At 42.7% G+C, this 18,793-nt stretch overlaps 1 protein-coding gene and 1 long non-coding RNA gene across 9 annotated transcripts in view; one reads left to right on the forward strand and one right to left on the reverse strand.

The window, feature by feature from the left end:
* Positions 1-1,774: 1,774 nt before the first annotated feature.
* On the forward strand, positions 1,775-18,391 carry LOC309374698. Of its 7 annotated transcripts, none has more exons than XR_014170659.1 (6): positions 1,775-6,523; positions 6,792-6,989; positions 7,228-8,120; positions 8,628-8,798; positions 14,614-14,716; positions 16,927-18,391. It is a non-coding gene; the product is annotated as an uncharacterized lncRNA (long non-coding RNA). The 7 variants fall into 7 exon arrangements; XR_014170662.1 differs by lacking the exon at positions 16,927-18,391 and adding an exon at positions 8,159-8,296 and having other exon boundaries at positions 7,228-8,060; positions 8,632-8,798; positions 14,614-15,076; XR_014170663.1 differs by lacking the exon at positions 16,927-18,391 and having other exon boundaries at positions 7,228-7,680; positions 7,975-8,296; positions 8,632-8,798; positions 14,614-15,076.
* Positions 15,570-18,793, reverse strand: part of SYT12 (synaptotagmin 12) — a 66,385-nt gene continuing 63,161 nt past the window's right edge. For both annotated transcript variants that reach the window (XM_081919711.1, XM_081919710.1), the window contains 2 exons: positions 18,331-18,464; positions 15,570-16,081 (listed from right to left, as the gene is read on the reverse strand). In XM_081919711.1, coding sequence (XP_081775837.1) covers positions 15,908-16,081; positions 18,331-18,464 — 308 coding nt within the window. In that variant the 3' untranslated portion in view covers positions 15,570-15,907. The remainder of the gene's footprint in view (positions 16,082-18,330; positions 18,465-18,793) is intronic.

An 18,793-nucleotide genomic window follows, 5' to 3' on the forward strand; every position in this document is an offset into this window, starting at 1 on the left:
CTCAGGACAAAAGGGAGAAATGTGCTAAGAGGAAGGCACCCTTGGGAAACCCTCACCATGATCAACTCCTGCCTGGAAATCTATTTCCCCACTGTGGAAGCACATGTGCATCCAGAATTGGCCTCCGCAGTCACTTACAGACTCACTGTTAATACCGTGTTCATGGAAGACAATCTTACTCGGCTACGAGTGATCGCAAAAGAAGATCTTAATTTGTGCCCCAGTGATAAATCTGTTTCATCAAGCTATGTCAGCTCCAGGGCAAAGCCACATTGCTCAAGTGAGCTATTTGGAGTCCATGGAATAGAATCAGTGCTTTGGCCAGAAAAAGAAGAGCTGGAGTTGCATTAAAATGCAAACCAGAGTTACACTTCAGATCAGCTGAAAAATAACTGAGTTCTGCTGGGTAAAGAAAGAGGTAAGTTCATTAAAGGTGATTTTCTCATGCTCCAGAGTGCTTATGGTCAAAGCACAGAAGATATATAGGTCAAGAATGTTTCCCCTGCCCCACATCAAGAATGTGATGTTTGCAGGGCACACTCAGTAGTCACGAAGTGGACAGCTCTCTAATCCATTTACTAAGCCAGCTGCCACTTACTTAGGAGTAAGCCCCATTGAACACAAACTAAGGAAAATATGGCCACACTTAGTTAAAATACACAATAAGACAAGTTCATCAAAACATCAAAATATTAAAATAAATGTCTGTAATTAAAATGTACAATAAATAAGGCCTGCAATACAGTATAACTGTTAAATAGTTAAAGTCAGCAGATCCGGGAAGTGCTTGTCAAAACAGCCGAGTTTTCGAGCACACATGGTTACAAGATATGACTGTGGAAAATGTTAAGCTAAATTGCTCTTTTTTCCTACACTCAGTCTGGCCTCTAATCCCATCTTTTCACCACTTTGAAGTTGCTAATGGATGAATAGCTGGCATTAGAGCTAGTGGAGAAACCATGTGGATCAGGGGTCGGCAAATTTTTTCAGCAGCGGTCCTGTCCGCTGTCCCTCAGACCTTGTAGGGGGCGGACTATATTTTGAAGGGGAAAAAATGAATGAATTCCTATCCCCCACAAATAGCCCAGAGATGCATTTTAAATTAAAGCGCACATTCTACTCATGTAAAAACACACTGATTCCCAGACCCTCCATGGGCTGGATTTAGAAGGCGATTGGGTTGGATCCAGGCCCCAGGCCTTAGTTTGCCCACCCATGATGTGGATGGCAGCCTGGCAATTGCCCATATGAATTTTTCAGTGTCCTTCTCCCTGGCTGGACTAAGAATCCTCATGCTGGCATGGAAAGATTAGTCTCAGCTGGCTATAAGGCAATAGTGATGGAATAAGGGAGAGAATGGAAGTGAGAGCTGGACCATCAAGAAGGCTGATCGCCGAAGAATTGATGCTTTTGAATTATGGTGCTGGAGGAGACTCTTGAGAGTCCCATGGACTGCAAGAAGATCAAACACATCCATTCTTAAGGAAATTAGCCCTGAGTGCTCACTGGAAGGACAGATCGTGAAGCTGAGGCTCCAATACTTAGGCCACCTCATGAGAAGAGAAGACTCCCTGGAAAAGACCCTGATGTTGGGAAAGATGGAGGGCACAAGAAGAAGGGGACAACAGAGGACGAGATGGTTGGACAGTGTTCTCGAAGCTACAAACATGAGTCTGACCAAACTGCGGGAGACAGTGGAAGACAGAAGTGCCTGGCGTGCTCTGGTCCATGGGGTCACGAAGAGTCGGACATGACTAAATGACTAAACAACAAGGGGGAGAAGTCTACCAGTCTTTGAATAACTGGAAATATATCAATTGATGTGATGGTATGCTTATTAGTAGTAGAGACTGGTCAGAATAGTTTCACCCTGTAACACTGTGTGATTTGGAGAGTGCTATCAAGATTTAGGTCTAGCAAGAAAAGTGTTGTACTTCTGTCCCACAATTCACCATGATCAATGCAATTATAGCGATCTAGCTCAACAGATAGCCACAGCCATTCAGATAGAAAGAAATAGAATTAACAGGTACAAATAATGTTAAACCTTAATTCGACTACACATTAAGCTGAGCAGTGATTTATGCAACAACTTTTTTTAATTCAAAGCACTTTACAAGGACAGAAAGTAGATATGGGCAGTATAAACAAAAGGTTTAACCATTAGATCTCCACAAGATACATACAACCATTGGGCTGTCTAGTACCAAAGGCCACCTAAAATGGCTGCAGTTTTCCCTCTATTTGCACTGGTAACAGGTTAGTACAGCCTCTAGCCTCTGCCAGCAACATCACACCACAAAGAATCATCCTTAAATAGCCTTTAAATACCCAACATGCAAGATTGTTGCTATATTACATCCTCCATCTCTCTAGTGAATTTAAATGCTTGTGTGAGTAGTGTATTTCCAGTGTGTGAGCACTATAAGCAGTGAAGGAGGGACTAGTGAAGAAAGTACCGTACTTTTCCATGCAATGCACAGTTAAACTATGGAACTTGTTCCCCCAGGAGGCAGGGATGGTCACCAACTTGGATGGGTTTAAAAAAGGATTGGACGGATTCATGGAGAATAGGGCTATCAATGGCTGTTAGCCACAGCTCAAGGCTAATTGATCATGAAAACCAGTTGCTGGAAACCACAGGAGGGGAAAGTGCTTGTGCACTCTGTTCCTCCTGGAAGGTTTCGCACAGGCATCTAGGTGGCCACTGTGAGAACAGAATGCTGGATTAAATGGACTACTTGCCTGGTCCAGACAGTTCTTATGACCTCAGAGGGCTAGGAGCATTTGCAGTCCTCATAAAAGCTGATCTGTGGTGTTTCACAAGTGCATTCCTCTGCTCATGGGAATAGGGCATTTGTGTGAGTGCCAGGAAAAGTGACATTTGAACCAGTTTTGGGGGAAACACACTACTGAGTCAATCATAACTCTGTAGCTTTCCCATCAGTTGTGACTTTGCATCCTAACCACCTTCTTGAAACCACACAGGGAAAGCACCCGTCACCAAGATGTACTATCAGCCTTGCATTATAACAACAGTTCTCGCCATGTTCATACAAACTACAGGAGCTGTTTAGCTGCTGCTGCTGTGGAAACCATTAACAGCAAGCCACTATTTCAGAGCTAAATAACAGTCACAAGAGTAGCCTTGCAAAATGAATCCATCCCAAATTCTGTAGTGTTAATGCTCTGTTGCAATGTAACCACATGGCTAATAGTCTTTATTGCTTTGGCAAAAGGATTTCTGCCTTTAGCATGCACAGCTAAGATATAAAATGCTTAAACTTTGAACTAAGAGTCAGTCCATATGTAGAGACTGTGAACTGGCCGCCACATCTAGGTGTTGCAGACAAATAAGCGCAACTGGTCTGAACCACAAAGTTTTGCCTCTGAATGGGCATGAGGGCACATCATAATTATTTCCATGGTGATCTCGGTGATCTCTTGATGTGTGATGACTCATTCAAAGAGGTGAGTCACCAATTAATATGAATATGCATATATAAGCCAATTCATCGGTGCTCCTAGTTTAGCAAGTGAGACCGATAAATGAGAACAGATTTTTGCTTATTAGCCTGCCATACCAGGCGTGGAGTGGTTGGGCAGAGTGGCCACTTATGCATTGCTAAAAAAGGAGAAGAAATACCTAATCCCTAAAAAGAAGGCACAGATATGCATGAAACTCCTCTGTGTGAATTTGTATGGAAATATGTAAATTTAGGAATAATTACTATAATTTAAATAGAGAGTCAATACATTTCTCCATAATGAGGACAACTGTGACCAGGTGACCTATGTGTGTCTGTACAGTTCCTGGGCAATTTGAACCCCATGCTGCACTCTTCCTTCTTATAGTTCTATAAAACCAGACTAGGGACTGCAGAACCCTTCAATGCATAAGCACTGTATGTCACATGTAGTCTGAACCTTGCACTCCAGTTCCTCAAAATGAGGTGAAAATGTGGCTGGAAGTCACCTCCATGAAGTCACCTCCATGATTTAATTGAAAAGGAACTGCAAGCATCAAGCCTCCAAAAATATTTACTATTTCCCCCTTTCTGGGTATATTAATGATAAAGCCTCTAATAATATAGGCTTCTTCATAGGTAGAAAAAGTTTAAATATTAAAATAATTTTTGAATCTTTAGTGAAGAAGTGCATTTGAAGCAAGCAGGCTGAACTGGAATGGAAAAAGACAGCCTCTACGTACTCTTTGCCAAGTATTGCTTGGACATTATCACTAATTGATGACAAATTGATCATTTGTGCTCCCTTTGTTTCAATTTATCCCAAGCTTTCAATGCTAAAGCCATTAAATAAATCATCCAACTTCCAAAGCGTCGCCTGCTTCCAAGTAAATGTACTAAATCCACCCACACAATTGCCTGACGTTCTCCCCAGAATCTTTGAGCAGAGAAAACACCACCAAGCAAGCAAGCAAGCAAGCAAGCAAGCAAACAAACAAACAAACAAACAAACATAATAACCCGTTCACATCTTACTTGCTGGCACTTAGGGAGATACACATTCATAGCATCTAATACTAGAAACATGCCATCCCTGGAAATTTCCTGCAAGTCAACAATCCTCAAATGAGTAATTGATAATGGCTGAGCAGCCTTTGCACTCGGGGGGCAGATACTGTGCTTGGCCTGCCTGCATCATTGCTGACATGAGGCTTTGTATCTAACCTAGGTAAAAGATTTGACCAAATGAGTAGAACCTGGGCCGGAACTGGTCATGTTTTAGTTTCACAGTGTACGGACTGGTGCCAGCCATGTTTACTTGGAAAGTCCATTAAATGGAACAGACTTACTCCCAAGCAAATGCACATAGTAGTGGCCTATTTTAAGTTTTATGATGTGACAAAACATGTCTTTAGATGATATGTTTTTATTTACACATATATACAACCAGAACATAGGATGGAGCTAATTGTTTAAGATGTGGATGAGGCTGCCCAAGGCCATTACCTTAACAAAGGAACTGGTCTGACTGGTTCACCAAGTTTCCTATTGAAACAATGCAGTTCTATGGAAGCATTCAAGAGATTATGTCTCTCTACCCTACATGGTAACATGCCCTTTATTCTCTGGCTCCTTTCCCCTAACTATACACCTTCCCATTGCTCATTACTTTTATGTACCCCTCCTCCTGCCAGGACAATTTGTATTGGTACAGAATATGGTGAATAATACTTATAAATCCTGATTATAATGAAGGTTGCAATCCTCAGATCACTTAGTGTATCCCTCTTTGTAAAATAAATCTGTATATTTTAAAAATATGTATCAAAATTTGCAATCCTAAACATTCTTATTAGCAAAGAAGTCCAAATGAAACCAGTGGGACTTATATCTGAGTGAATATGTTTAGGACTGAGCTGTAAAGCATGCAGAACATTTATGCAAAATAAGCACTTTAGCGTATATTGAATCAATTTGCATAATTCCTTCTGGGCATAAAAACTGTTTGCTTGTTGGAGAATTTGGGTCTCCTTAGTACAGAATTTATTAAGAATCAAAAAGAGAGGCAAACATCAGATGGCTGCCCGAAGTAGAATTTCCTGGATCAAGAAGGCCACCTCACACATTTTGACAAAACTTATTCCTTGGGGCAGAGTACAACAACGGCAAGTTGTCCCATCTCAAAACTTGTGTCATTGGAGTTCTATTTCCTAAATGTATGTTCTTCTAGACTTTTTACCCAAAAGGGAGAAATGCAAACTAGAGGTTGCAACCTTTTTTTGGCTCGTGAGCACGAGCGGAATTTTGAGGCAGTGTTGTGGGTGCTAGGCACAAAATGGCTGCTATGGGGGTATGTCCTAACACAAAATGGCTACCAAATCTAAAAGAGCTAAAAAAAAGAGAGAGGACCACAAAAACATGTGGGCATGCCCTCCATCAATGGGAAAGGGCAACTACATCAACCATTGTCATGGTAGCATAGAGATAAGCTCTTTGTACCTCTCCTTTGTTCAGAATGTAAGGGAAGGAGGATGTCCAATCAATGGCTTCCAATAAAATGTGGGCAGGTTTAAGGGGCATGTTCAGTGTAGGAGAGGCTGAGCCAGTGCAAAGTATCTCACACATTGTGAATTACTAAGAACTTTCACAATGGGGGTTACTCTCTTGGGCACACTGATTCCTGTGGGCTCCATGCTGTTGACCGTGGCAAACTGTTATGTTCTGTGGCTCCTCTTGTAAATAATAATCTAAATCTGCATTAAGATACACAGTCCATTAAAGTGCAGCTTGTTATGTTTAATCACAATAAGACACGGCCAACAGATTCTCCTCATGTTTTGAAAAACCAATTTGTGTTCAAAATGTTTACAGTGAAAAAGATGGGCACAAATTCATCTTGTTTAACATGCAACTTGTGGCATAAGCACAATTTTTATGACCTGTGGTACTATCTGCCCTGGTGATAATGAAGATGGCAACCCTTGGGTCACTTACTGGGACAGATGTGATTGCTTTGGAGGAACCATTCTGCGGACTACAGTGCAAAACTGACATTGGTAAGACCATGTTTCTTTCCAGACTCCATGCCATCGGAGAACTCCTGTCTGAATGTGGGACTAAATGTTTCTTGTTTTTCTAACCTCAAATTCAATTTGCCACATTTCTGAATCAGTTTGCAATGCAATAATAATAATAATCGCCATGAGAATCTGTCTGCATTCTCCTAATACACGTTTTGCAAGCAACATTACCGAATGTAATGCACTTTTGTATCTTATTTTCACTCATCTATATATTCAATGCAAACATTCCCCTAATATATAGTTTTTGGTTGGAGGCTTCCACTGCAAGATTCAGAGAAGTGCACATTTTGAAGGATTGCTGTAACCCCTCAGTCATGAAGCTCACTGGGTGACCTTGGGCCAGTCGCAGTCTCTCAGCCGAACCTACCTCACAAGGCTGTTGGATGAGGTGAGGAAGGGGAAGAACAGTGTGCGTGACCTTGAGCTCCTTGAAGGAAAGGTGGGATATAAATTAATAATAAATAAAATGTTGATTCATGTTTTGTTTTTTGGTGGGCTGAGGTAGGGAGATTAGGTAGCCTCACATTAGCATGTAAGCAGAACCAATTTTCTCCCCTACCTCGAGGCTAGTGAAGGATGCATTGAGTTTTGTTTTGTTCTTTTGGAGACCATTGCCTTCCAGATTGAAATAAGAACAGCTGACTCAACAAAGGCATTCTTATTTTTTCCATACAAAGGCAAGGGAGCCCCCATCCGCAACTGACAACAGCTCTCAGAAAACATCCCTTATTATTCATGGCCATCTGTGCAAAGAGAGCGAATGAAACAGAGGAAATGTCATGTTACATTCATGGAGTGACTGAGTGGGATGGACCCTGAAATACCACGCCATGGCAGCTCAGAATCGGGTATGGGTGGGTGGTGGTCACCAGAGGGAGCTCTTCAAAGTGACAAGTGGGTGGCTCAGAAAGCAAGTTATGACAACACCAGCTGCAGGGATGTCACGATGACTAACAGCGCCAAGGAAAGGCAATTCCTGCCTTAACTAAACGGTGCAAATGATATCCACAGATGTTGCTAATTCATAATCAGGCTTTGCCACTGTGAGAACAGGATACTGAACTAGATGTGCCTTGGCCTGGTGCAACTTTTTAATAAGATGGGAGAAGGCAAAAAGAATGAGGGGCAAGGTAAGAGCCTCTGTGTGGCAGTATGTGAGGGAGGTGGAAATGAATTGGGCTACCGGTGCAATCCTATGCATGCAATGGGTGTGGAGGGACCAATTGCTAAGTAAACATGCGTAGGATCGGATCGCTGCTCATCTAATAATATATATTTTGTTCACCATACTTTGTTTCCTCCCTCCAAGCCCTTTGTATCGTTTATGAGGTTGTAATAGAGAGAAAAATATTGGGGTGGAGAACTGCTACTAATATTGGAGCGGGATCATAGGTCAGTGATAGTGCACTTTTATTTGCATACAGCAGATCCCAGCTCCAGTCCCTGACAAATTAAATGAGAACCAGGCAGCAAGTGATGTGAAATATACCGGTATCTGCCTGAGATCCTGGTGAGCCCCTACTGGTCCGAATAGACAATACTGGATTAGATGGAGAAATGGACAGACCTGGTAAGGCAGCATCCTGTTTCTGTTCCTACCCATTCTAGGGTTGTCTGGGAGACCAGCCTTTCCTAACTGTGAGCCCCCAGGTAGTGGTGTACTACAATCCCCATCATCCCTGACCACTGGAGAACTGATGCTTTGCTCTCAGAGGTGGGAGCAGCAGCTGGAGACCATCAGTGAAGGTAAGCTGGACTTCCACAGCTACTGGAATGCCTCCTCCTCTTGAGGAAGTTGGTCTTTCTGTACCTGTGGCTGGCAGAGTGAAGCCTGCCCCACCCCACCGACTGGCAGATTGAGAGTCAATCTACCAGGGGAGTGGAGGCTACATCACGCCGACCGGGGGTGTGGGTTGCCCCTTTGGAAAGAGCAGCTTCGAGAGAGGCAAGGACAGGGGCCACCCCCATGACATTTGCTCTGGGGATGACCTTGTCCTAATTGTTTAAAAAGTTTTATGTTGTTTAAACTGCTTTCTAACTTGTATGCTTTTAACTTTTTTTTGGTTTTCAAATAAAGTTAGTGACTGTGCCATGTCCCAGCGGCTACTCCAACCCGGGGAATTGTGGTTGTCCTATCAGCCAGCCCTTAGGTCTGCGGCTGCTGTTGCTGAATGCCAGGTGGATGCAAGACGTCCCTCATCCATGATCTCATTGTACATGACAGCCAACAAACTGAAGCTCAATCCAGGTAAGACTGAAGCACTGTTAGTGGGCCGTTCTCTAGGTGGCCTGCTCTTGAGGGGGTTTACACTTTAAAGGAGCAAGTACATAGCTTGGACATACTCTTAGATCTTTTGCTGTCACTTGAGGCTCACATGGGCTCGGTGGCAGTGGCCCAGCTGTGCTCCTATACAGGCAAGGGATAGCCTAACTTCTGTCATCTATGCTCTGGTAATCTCTTGGTTGGATTACTGCAATGTGTTACATGTGAGAGGGAAGTTATTGGTTTGTTTATTATGTATTTTGTGTTCTCATTTTGTATTTTTATGTTGTGAACCACCCCATGACCTTTGGATGAAGGGTGGTATAGAAATTTAAATCCATCATTATCATCATCACCAGGCCATGTTGGCTGAGGCTGATGGGAATGTAGTCAGACATTTGGGAACCCAATTTTGGGAAAGGCTGTGATACACTAAAATGCATTGAACGAAATGGATACGCAAGTATACTTTTAAAACTTCAGTAGTGGAATCTAGCTCATATTTTCTTCCTAAGTATTAACCTGAGCTACTGGTTGAATTTAATTTGTCTGCGTTGAGTCAATGGAATCATATGCACTTTATGCACAGGTTTAGAGCCATTTTGCACAATGAGAGTAAGAATGACACAACCCTGTTAGAACATGACCTATTCAGAGCACAGGTGATAAGGCTGCATGACTGAACGCCCCCCCCCCCAATATCAAAACTCCCCAGCACAGAGCAGACTCAGGCTAGACTCTCTCAGTGATGTCCATAGAGTGATGTTGCAGGTTGCTGCTTACAGCAGTCATCTCTTTCATGGGACCAAGGCCCTTAGTAGTGAAATATTGGTGTTTTCTGTTTTAATGAGAGACTGATTGTATCTTGAATCAGAAAACGAATCAGGCGATGCTTAACATCCATAACCCAAGAGATTCATTATCCACATTGCCAAAGCTAATCCTTGAGATAATCTTTGAGCTGTCAGTACCTTCCCACATTTGAGGCACAGCACTGATAGGAGCCATTCCCTGGGCACTTTGCACAAGAGTTGGTTCAATTACCTTTTCAATTTCCCATGTTTCCATGGTGATGTCCCACCAGCTCACATTAGACCATGTTCAAATGTTAGTGTGTTTGTTTTGCAATTGCAGCAAAGAGCTCTGTGACATCTTAAGGACTAACACACAATTACTACAGTATGAGTTTTGGGTATAAGCAGACTGCCTTATCACCTGCAATGAAAAAAAATATGCTGTTGCCAAGAGACTCATTTGAGGAGATATTGGTTAGTCTTCAGGATACCATAATTCTGCTTGTTTTGTCAAGCGATTGAACGATGTTAGTCTTCTAGAAACGGCGCTATAATTTTGTAGTGAGGCCATTTGTGTGACAAAAATATCAGATACAATTGAGGACTAAGGAACCATGACTAAATCCCAGCAGCAGCAAGATATCTAGATATACTGAAGCAGTGTGCCATGGGTTCAGACATTACAAGTATGCATTCATAGACACTGATTTGGATCCATTCCTTTGGAGGGAGGTGGGGGGAAAAAAGTCAAGCTGCCCAATTACCTCAAATTATTTATTAGCTTTTCAAATATGTCCCAGTATGAACAACTGGGTTTTTGCTCTGACGCATTGTACAGCAGATGATAGCCTTGAAAGTGACAACAGAATGCTTCAAGTGTATGTCCACAGCAGCTCCTTTTCCCACACTATGATCCAGCAAAACTAAAAGATTCTGCGATGCACACCTAACGTTCTAGTCTGGTTTCGGTGCTATTTGTGATATTAGAAGCACTATTTTTGTTTGTGCTCCCAATAAGTCAGTTGGAGTGATTATGCACCTGGCGCATTTGTTCTGGTTTTGTTTTTTTACAGCAGTGCCCACAGTCCGAGACTAGCTGCTCTTATGGGAAGGCTTGGCTCTTTGGAAGTGGGATATGCAGAATAAACAGGCAGGGGAGGCAGCTTCAGCTGCTCAGCACCCTTTCTCATGTGTTGAAATGGAGATAGTTTTAGGTGTGTAGTAGATATTTGGTGCTATTCAGTGCATGTTACTGTAGCGCTACACTAATATTGTCTTTGTGAGATCCTATTGCTACAACAATATGTAGCTTAAATTGTGTGTAAAGCACATCTTTGGATCAATGGAAATACGTATTACTTTAATGGGACATTCTGCCCCTCCCCGGCACACCATTCTCAGTATTTACCGTATTTTTCGATCCATAAGACGCATCAGACCACAAGACGCACCTAGTTTTTGGAGGAGGAAAACAATATTCTGAATCTCAGATGCCAGAACAGCAAGAGGGATCGCTGCGCAATGAAAGCAGCAATCCCTCTTGCTGTTCTAGCTTCTGGGATAGCTGCGCAGCCTGCATTCGCTCCATAAGACGCGCACACATTTCCCCTTACTTTTTAGGAGGGAAAAAGTGAGCCTTATAGAGCAAAAAATATGGTAATTTGTTGTTTTTGACCTGAGGACAGGAACCCGCCTGATCACAGCTCTTTGCAAAAGATCAAAGATACAAAAAAGGGAGGGGAGTTGCCTTGAAAATACACCTGAAAAAGATGCTGAAGCTCCTTTTGTAACTTTGGCATCTTTTCTCAAGTGTGTGTATCATTTAAAATTGCCAAAGAAAATGAGAGGTTATTGAACGTAAGAAATTTCCCATGTAGCCATTTTTACAGTCAAAAACATAATGGACTTCTTATCCTAGGGTGTCTGTCCAGAAGAATATCTGAGTAGCAGTGCTGTCAGAGCAGGACTATGAGGCAGACATCCAGAATCTCTACTCAACCCTCAATAGCTGTAGTGTTGACTTAGCATATACAGTGGTACCTCGGGTTAAGAACTTAATTCGTCCTGGAGGTCCGTTCTTAACGTGAAGCACCACTTTAGCTAATGGGGCCTCCTGCTGCCGCCACGCCGCCAGAACACAATTTCTGTTCTCATCCTGAAGCAAAGTTCTTAACCCGAGGTACTATTTCTGGGTTAGCAGAGTCTGTAACCTGAAGCTTATGTAACCCGAGGTACCACTGTATTAAAATTGCACACATTACCATCAAGTGAAGGGGGGAGGAAATACCCACCTGCAGAAGACCATTAAATCCAGAGTTTAACATTACGGAACTGTATCTTGGCAGTGCCCTACGCTGGCTTTGAACATGGCTGCCTATGTTAGACAGCCAATTCAGAAATGTTTTCAAGATTAACCCCATCCATGACTACCAAAGTGTCTGGTTAGATTCTGTACACCTTGGCAAGAGAATCAGAATCAGCTGTGTGCACTATCTGGGCTTTAAGAACAAGAAGAGAATTCCTCCCTCACATGAAAGCTAGAGCCTAGGTAACTGCAATGGGGCAGGAGGAATCAAATGCATAAGGTGCTGTCAACAACGTGCATGTGCAGTGGGGAAAAGATTATGTACAAAGCTTACGAAAATACATTACACAAGCACAGCTGCTGCTTTGACACAGCAGAAATGATGCACATAATACAGGAATGGTGTGATGATACACTTTAAATTACAAAATCACCGACAATCCCCAGCCCTTCCCAAAAGTCTGCCACTCTTCTAGAATTGAAGGATGGGTAGGAGGGAACAGGTGAGAATATCAAACATTCGAGGTACAAATGTAATTACAATCATCATAGCAGTATCTCTCTCAGTCCTGCAGTGTGAGCAGCTTTTAAAGACCAGTCTTTATTTATCCCAAAAGTGAATGTATCCTACAAGAAGTATATCTTCAGAGAAAGGTCACAGGAAAGACTATGGCCAGCATGATCGTAGTATGTTGATGGCAGATAAATTGGAATTTCATCCTATCCAAGTCTTGAAATACATCGTCTGGCCATGGTAGAGGGACTGGGTGAGGCAGGCCAAACCTATACAAGATCAAGATGATAATGGACAGCGCAGGTAGTGTGGTCTGAAGCTAGAATGAGCAAGAACACCTGTTCTTCACTGCTGACACCTTGGGGTGCTCTTCAGCCAATTGCTTAATGGTTGGAGATGTTCAGGAGTGCTTTGCCGCTGCTTCTCCTTGCAAGAAGGATGTCTTCATTTTTGTCCTGTTCAGGTTTCCCTTTGTCATCTCAAGGGTTGGTTATTGGAAATGGAAGATGCAAAGGGGGACACCTTTAGTGACTGCTCAAGCTTTGCAGTCTACTTTCTGAGAGTCAGGGGTTGCCAGGAGCACATTACAGCAGGTCTTTACCATCCACACAACATCTCTGTGTTTCACAAGCACAACTATTGTAAGCTGCCATGGAGGCCCAGGGCCATGATGGGAGGAGAAAAATGTTAAAGATGAATAAATGCATTTCAACATGCTGGTTTTGACCTACCCCCTGCCCCCACATGAATTAGACCATATGTACATCCCCTGGCACCTAATCTGAATTCCAGTTTGAAAATTTGTTGAAGAGTGTCCCTGAGAAAGAACCCTGTTCAAATCATTTGACCCCAATTTTTTAAAAAACCTTTTCCCCCCTGGGGCAACCAGAGATTCCCTCCCTTCCTCCTTGAAATTGGTGCCTTCCTGTTTATCCTTCCCATGTACCTTGATATCATATTTTAAATGCCACCCTAATCTTTGAGATCAGCTGGTTATAATTTCTGTAGCAAAGTTTATGCAATAAGAGCATTAAGAGAGGTAATTATGGAGGGTCACCTTAAAATTCTCTCTTCTCTTTTCCCAGCAATTCCAAGCTTGAATATTTTTCAGGGATAGACATAATATGTGGGCTGGCTTTTAAGTTAGGATTAAAGAGGCAAGGGCATTTTTAAATTCTGGGATGGCCTATTTATTTTCTTAAGATTCTTTCAGACATCAGTTGCATTTGGTTTTAATCTGCTATTGCTTTCAACTGCTGTGATGCTCATGCTGGATAATTTCTGCAGCTTTCTTAATTGATTTCTGATTGTTTCATTCTGACGATATCATTTTAATAAGCAAAGCATCATGGGATTCATATGGACATAGGACTACCTTCCTACCATCACAGTTCTCCTTTGCACATAGCAAAGCTTCCATTTGAAAGGAACTTGTCACACTTTTCTTAAAAGAGTCCTTGGGACACCTGAGCTCAATGAATCCAGATGTCTCTTTTTGATGGTTCTGTCCAGCTGCTAAAGCCAGCCCTACTGTGGTATTTGGTTGCACAGAAGGCAAATTAAGCAGCTGTCTAGCTTTATCAAATGGGGTGGCGAATAATCTCCCTTCCAATCTATGTAAAACTTATTAACAACAGAATTGCTCAGGCCTTAACAAAGCGATAAATACTCACTCTTGATGGAGTTTGCCAAGGTTCAGGAGGCAGAAAAGGAAAGTGCTTTCTTGATAAACTCCAAATGTCAAATGGGCTTATGTTCAACATAAAGTTACCCTTTTAATATCAGCATTTCTGCTCTTTCATGGTTAAAGTTGAGCAGGCCTGACACCCTCAGAGAATTGCTTAAAAAAAGAAAAAGAGTTAAAGCTTGAGTGGCCTCTAATGCTTTTCAGATCATTAGGGCTTGTGTTTTCCATTTTGCTTTATGTATAGCTAAGCCAAGCAGCAAGTTCTTCAACAGTGAAAGAGCTCTAGATACAAAGCCACGTGCCTTTAAATTGGGTGGCAGAATGGCTTGGGAGAATGGGGTGGTGTTAGGGTACCCATTTTACTAATATTCCTTTCCTCAAAATTTTACTGAAATCACATATTCGCTTACTTTAAGCCAGCTCAATGACCAATTTTCATGGTACTTTGTCATTAAAAACAAAACGGTTTTGTTCTTTTTCTTGATTTTTCCCTTTCCCAGCGACCCTGCATCCCCCTGAATGCCAAGCAAAGGGCCTGCTATCTATGGACCGCTTGGATTGACACGTGATCCATGTGCTCAAAACGGCAATGGAACAGCTGCTCTGGTGAGAAAGCATCTAAGTGATGCTGCTGCTATCACTGAGATGGGGGGGGGCATCAGGATTAAACAGCATTACATGGTAGTCATGCTTTGATGGTCATGTGCAGTCTTTGACTGTGCTGGACACTTTGTGGTTAATGCTATCAAGCCTATTGTAAGTTGCTTGGAGATGTTTTCTGTAACAAGCAACAGACAAGTTTAAATAAATAAATGACGCCACCAGGGCAAAAAACCAACCAACCAGGGTAGCCTATGTTACTCTAAGTTCTAAGTTATGATAGCACGAGGTGCAAGAAGTAGGTTTGCTTTAGGCACCTGACAAAAGAGGCTAGGGACAGGGAACCTGGTGCCCTCCAAATGCTGCTGGGAGTTGGAGTCCCAGTGACGTCTTGAGGGCCACAGCTTCCCTATTCCTGTAATAGGCTACAATAGTTGGTCTCCTGCTGCTCTTTGTGGCAATAGGCAAACATGACTACTCTTCTAGAATTGGAACCATGGATGGAGATGCATTTGACGATGGTTCCATAAGGTTATGATCTTAAGCTCATTTACCCTGGAAGTAATTTTCCAGAAGTTCAGTTTCTCTGAATCAAATGGGATTTTCCTGCCAAAAAATGTGACAAATATAAAACTGTGATCTCAATCATGCCTGTTTCAAAGCGAGATCTATTGAATTCAGTGGCTCTAACCTTGAAGTAGATGCAGTTAAGATCTAAGTGGAGTCAAATGGATACACACACACACACACACACACACACACACACGTACACAAAGCTTTTCCCCTTGACCCTCGGGGCTGGAGGAAAACCACATGGGACTCTTAATTCCTGGTAAAAAAACACAAATTTACTAAATGACTGGTTCTCTAAGCTGGTGATTTTAGAGTGATGGAGGCAAAAGGCCACCCTATTTGTCAGCAAGCTACTTCAGGGCAGTCCTTTGTACTTGAATGGCTTCTCTCTCTTACAGGTTTCAGTTGTCTGAAGCTTTTCCAAGGCTTGTCTGGTCCCATTTGGCAACTGAACATTTTCCCCCCTTTCCTGTTGCTGCAACTCCATTTTGTGAAGAATATTTGGAGAAAAAATAAGTTTTCGTTCCTAGCTATAATGAACTCCATTTGCCAACAGTATCTGCCTACTGATAAGAGTTTAGGCACCAAGTTGGATTATTCACAGCAAGGTGCAAGCATGCCTTAGCTTCGCCGAAGTGGGTGCCACATGGACACAGGCTTCCTCAAGGTGGCCAACATCTGGTTCCAATGCGTGATGCCCATCCCACCTGCAGCTGGGCCTATGACAACATGGCCAATGTTTTCAGCTCTCCCGTCTTCACAACACTCTGCGACAGTCACCCGAAGAGACAGTTCCTGCAAGGACACAAGCGGATATTAGCAAAATTCCATTGACCCAATTTTTACCACCATGAGATGTAGTTTGAGAAGTGGCTGTAGGTACCCTTGAAAAGCACTCTTACTTTTCTGAATGGAATGAGGACATGAATTCAGAATGTGAATTCTATATATAATCAGTAGTGGAAAATTAACAATGCAGCACAATGAAATCTGGCAACAATGCAAAATTGCCCAACTTGATCTCAAAATCAACCCAGGGGCTGGAAGTATGCTGGGCCTGAAAAACTTGAGGGGGAAAGACAACACCTTGATTTTTGGTGCAGCGTCACTTAGGAGGACTCCAAAATGCTCCTTTCAATATCAGAACCACCATATGGGAATGCTTAGCCTCGTAGCCCTCCACTATGAGTTATTAAGGAATGCAACATTTCACTAGCCATCAGCAACAGCTAGTTTCTTTCCTGCTTGACAAGTAAGCCCCAAGGGCCTTTCAGGCGCCTGTAAAATTTGTGTGCAATGAAACATTACTTCTCTTTCCCTTACATATTAGTACAACTTTCGAGAACCTTTGCCCTAACCCCCATGAATTTGCATCATCCTCAAGAAGGGACAGGAGAAGCCACAGCAGTTGGCCTTTGCTTGGTCGTTATGGTAACCCTTCCTTTTTCTTGTCTCCATGCCATTGCTGAAGAAAGCTTCCTCCTTGTTATCTCTCCTTTGAAGATGATTTTGTTAGATATGTTATATTAGCTCCCAGCACCGAAGCTTCTGAATGACTGAAAAGCAAATGAAATTATATATTCGGCCTTGCAGGTGATGCAATGATTGTGTTTACATCTCCCGTACTGGTTTTTCTTTCCCTGGGTTTAATTTGAAAGTCTCTGCCTTGAATGCCAAAAACCTTGTGGGCGGAAATCTATCACCAATCAAGAAAAGCTTCTGAACGGAGAAAGATTCATTAAAATTATAGCTGTCAGCAGCAGTAAGGAAGAAATGAGTGCTATGTTCTTATTATGACTTAGCTGGACGCTGTAGTCTACTAATGATTTTGTCTGGGTTAATCTGAAGGCCACCTTCGCTGCTCAGTAAAAGACAACATAGCATGTTAACAAGAACAAAGAAAATGCAGGACGATACATGACATGGTTAGTTCAGAGATTTCCCCATCACCAATACATGTTTGGCTTGTTTCCTCTGGACTAAACAAACAAATTAACTCTCACCATTTAGATCACCAGTGTTGGCAAAAGGGCAATGTCTAACCCTTGAAGAAGCCTCTTGCCCTGGGCATGCCGGTTTATATCCCATTTTATATCCCATTCATTAGGATGTCCTCAGCCACAGCCAGCCCTCCATCACTTAGGTGAGTTTCTAAGATGAACAGAGCTAACATAAATTGACAATGAAGAGAATCTCTCTCTGTACTGTTTTCCTAGAACTTCATTCCGAAAAGAAGTATCTGCATCACCTAAGGCTTTGTCATTAACATTTGTGAATTGTACCATTTGAAGCAGGTTTGTATTTTCAGGAGCATGGCTTGTGAAGGGAAGGAGCTTTAACCCTTTGCCCCAGCCATGGGCCCAGTTGGAATTGCCCTCTCCCCCACCATGCCTGCTATTCACAGAGGATTCCTATGACTGTGAGCAGTGAGAGGTTCTAGGAGCAAAACTGCCAGGTTTAGATTCTTTTGGATGAGAGCACCCTGAAGACTTCAAAAGTTTGCTTTATTTATAAGTGGAGCATAGTGGAAGCAAGTCATTGGAGCGGGTGGCCATGACTGCCTATTGTGGGAAGGAATTCCACAGTGTAACTACGTGTTGTGTGAAGAAGCACCTTCTTTGTCCGTCCACTTTTAATGGCTGGCAAAAAATCTGGATTTGACCAGTGACATGTGTGCACACAAGTGGACCGGCATGAGACAAAGCAGATGGAGTCATTACAGGCACAGCTGTCACACACCAAAATGACTGTGTGAACTGGGCTTGAGATGAAATTGCTTCTAGCCTTTTCCAGTAGGCAGACCTTCACAGGAGGATTCTAGGATTAACCAAGGAATAGTTGGACTGAATTTTATGAGCCCTTTAACATTTTTGGTGCATTTCATAGTCGGGCAGTCTGAGCCTATGAACTGGCAGGAGAGGGTAAGTTTCCCCTGCGTGGTCTTGGTGTGAACTGTATGCCTGATGCTATAAACTGTGCTCTTAGCAATGCAGTAGCTCAATGGATGGTGCTGTAATCGTCCCTGTGAACCTGGAGGCTCTTACCTGTAGAACAATTGCTGGCACTGAGAAAATCATGGCTTCATTAAACACTGGGTTTGTGTCATCTCTCTTTGTCGCAGTCTTCTTCTTACTGATCTTTCTCCCGTCTTGCAGCAAGTACACTTTGACGAAAGGATCTGATAGGATGGTAAGAAGAGGATGGTTTTTAGTGGGTCCCCGGGGGAAATTGTTTCTTGTATGCAGACTTAACCTCTGAAAAGATGTCGTATCTGAAGATGGTGCTACTTTCAGTAAAATGCACCACTATATTATTTAACTAGCGGGGCTAGACCTTGCCAAACTGGAACATATAAGCAGGTGTGTGTACAGGCAAGACCTTCATATATGAGACTTAACTTTTTTTTAACTTAAGGTAAAGGTAAAGGGGCCCCTGACCATTCGGTCCAGTTGTGACCGACTCTGGGGTTGCGGCGCTTATCTCGCTTTATTGGCCGAGGGAGCCGGC

Source organism: Podarcis melisellensis, assembly GCF_964234715.1.
Source record: "Podarcis melisellensis genome assembly, chromosome: 1".
Lineage (NCBI taxonomy): Eukaryota > Metazoa > Chordata > Lepidosauria > Squamata > Lacertidae > Podarcis > Podarcis melisellensis.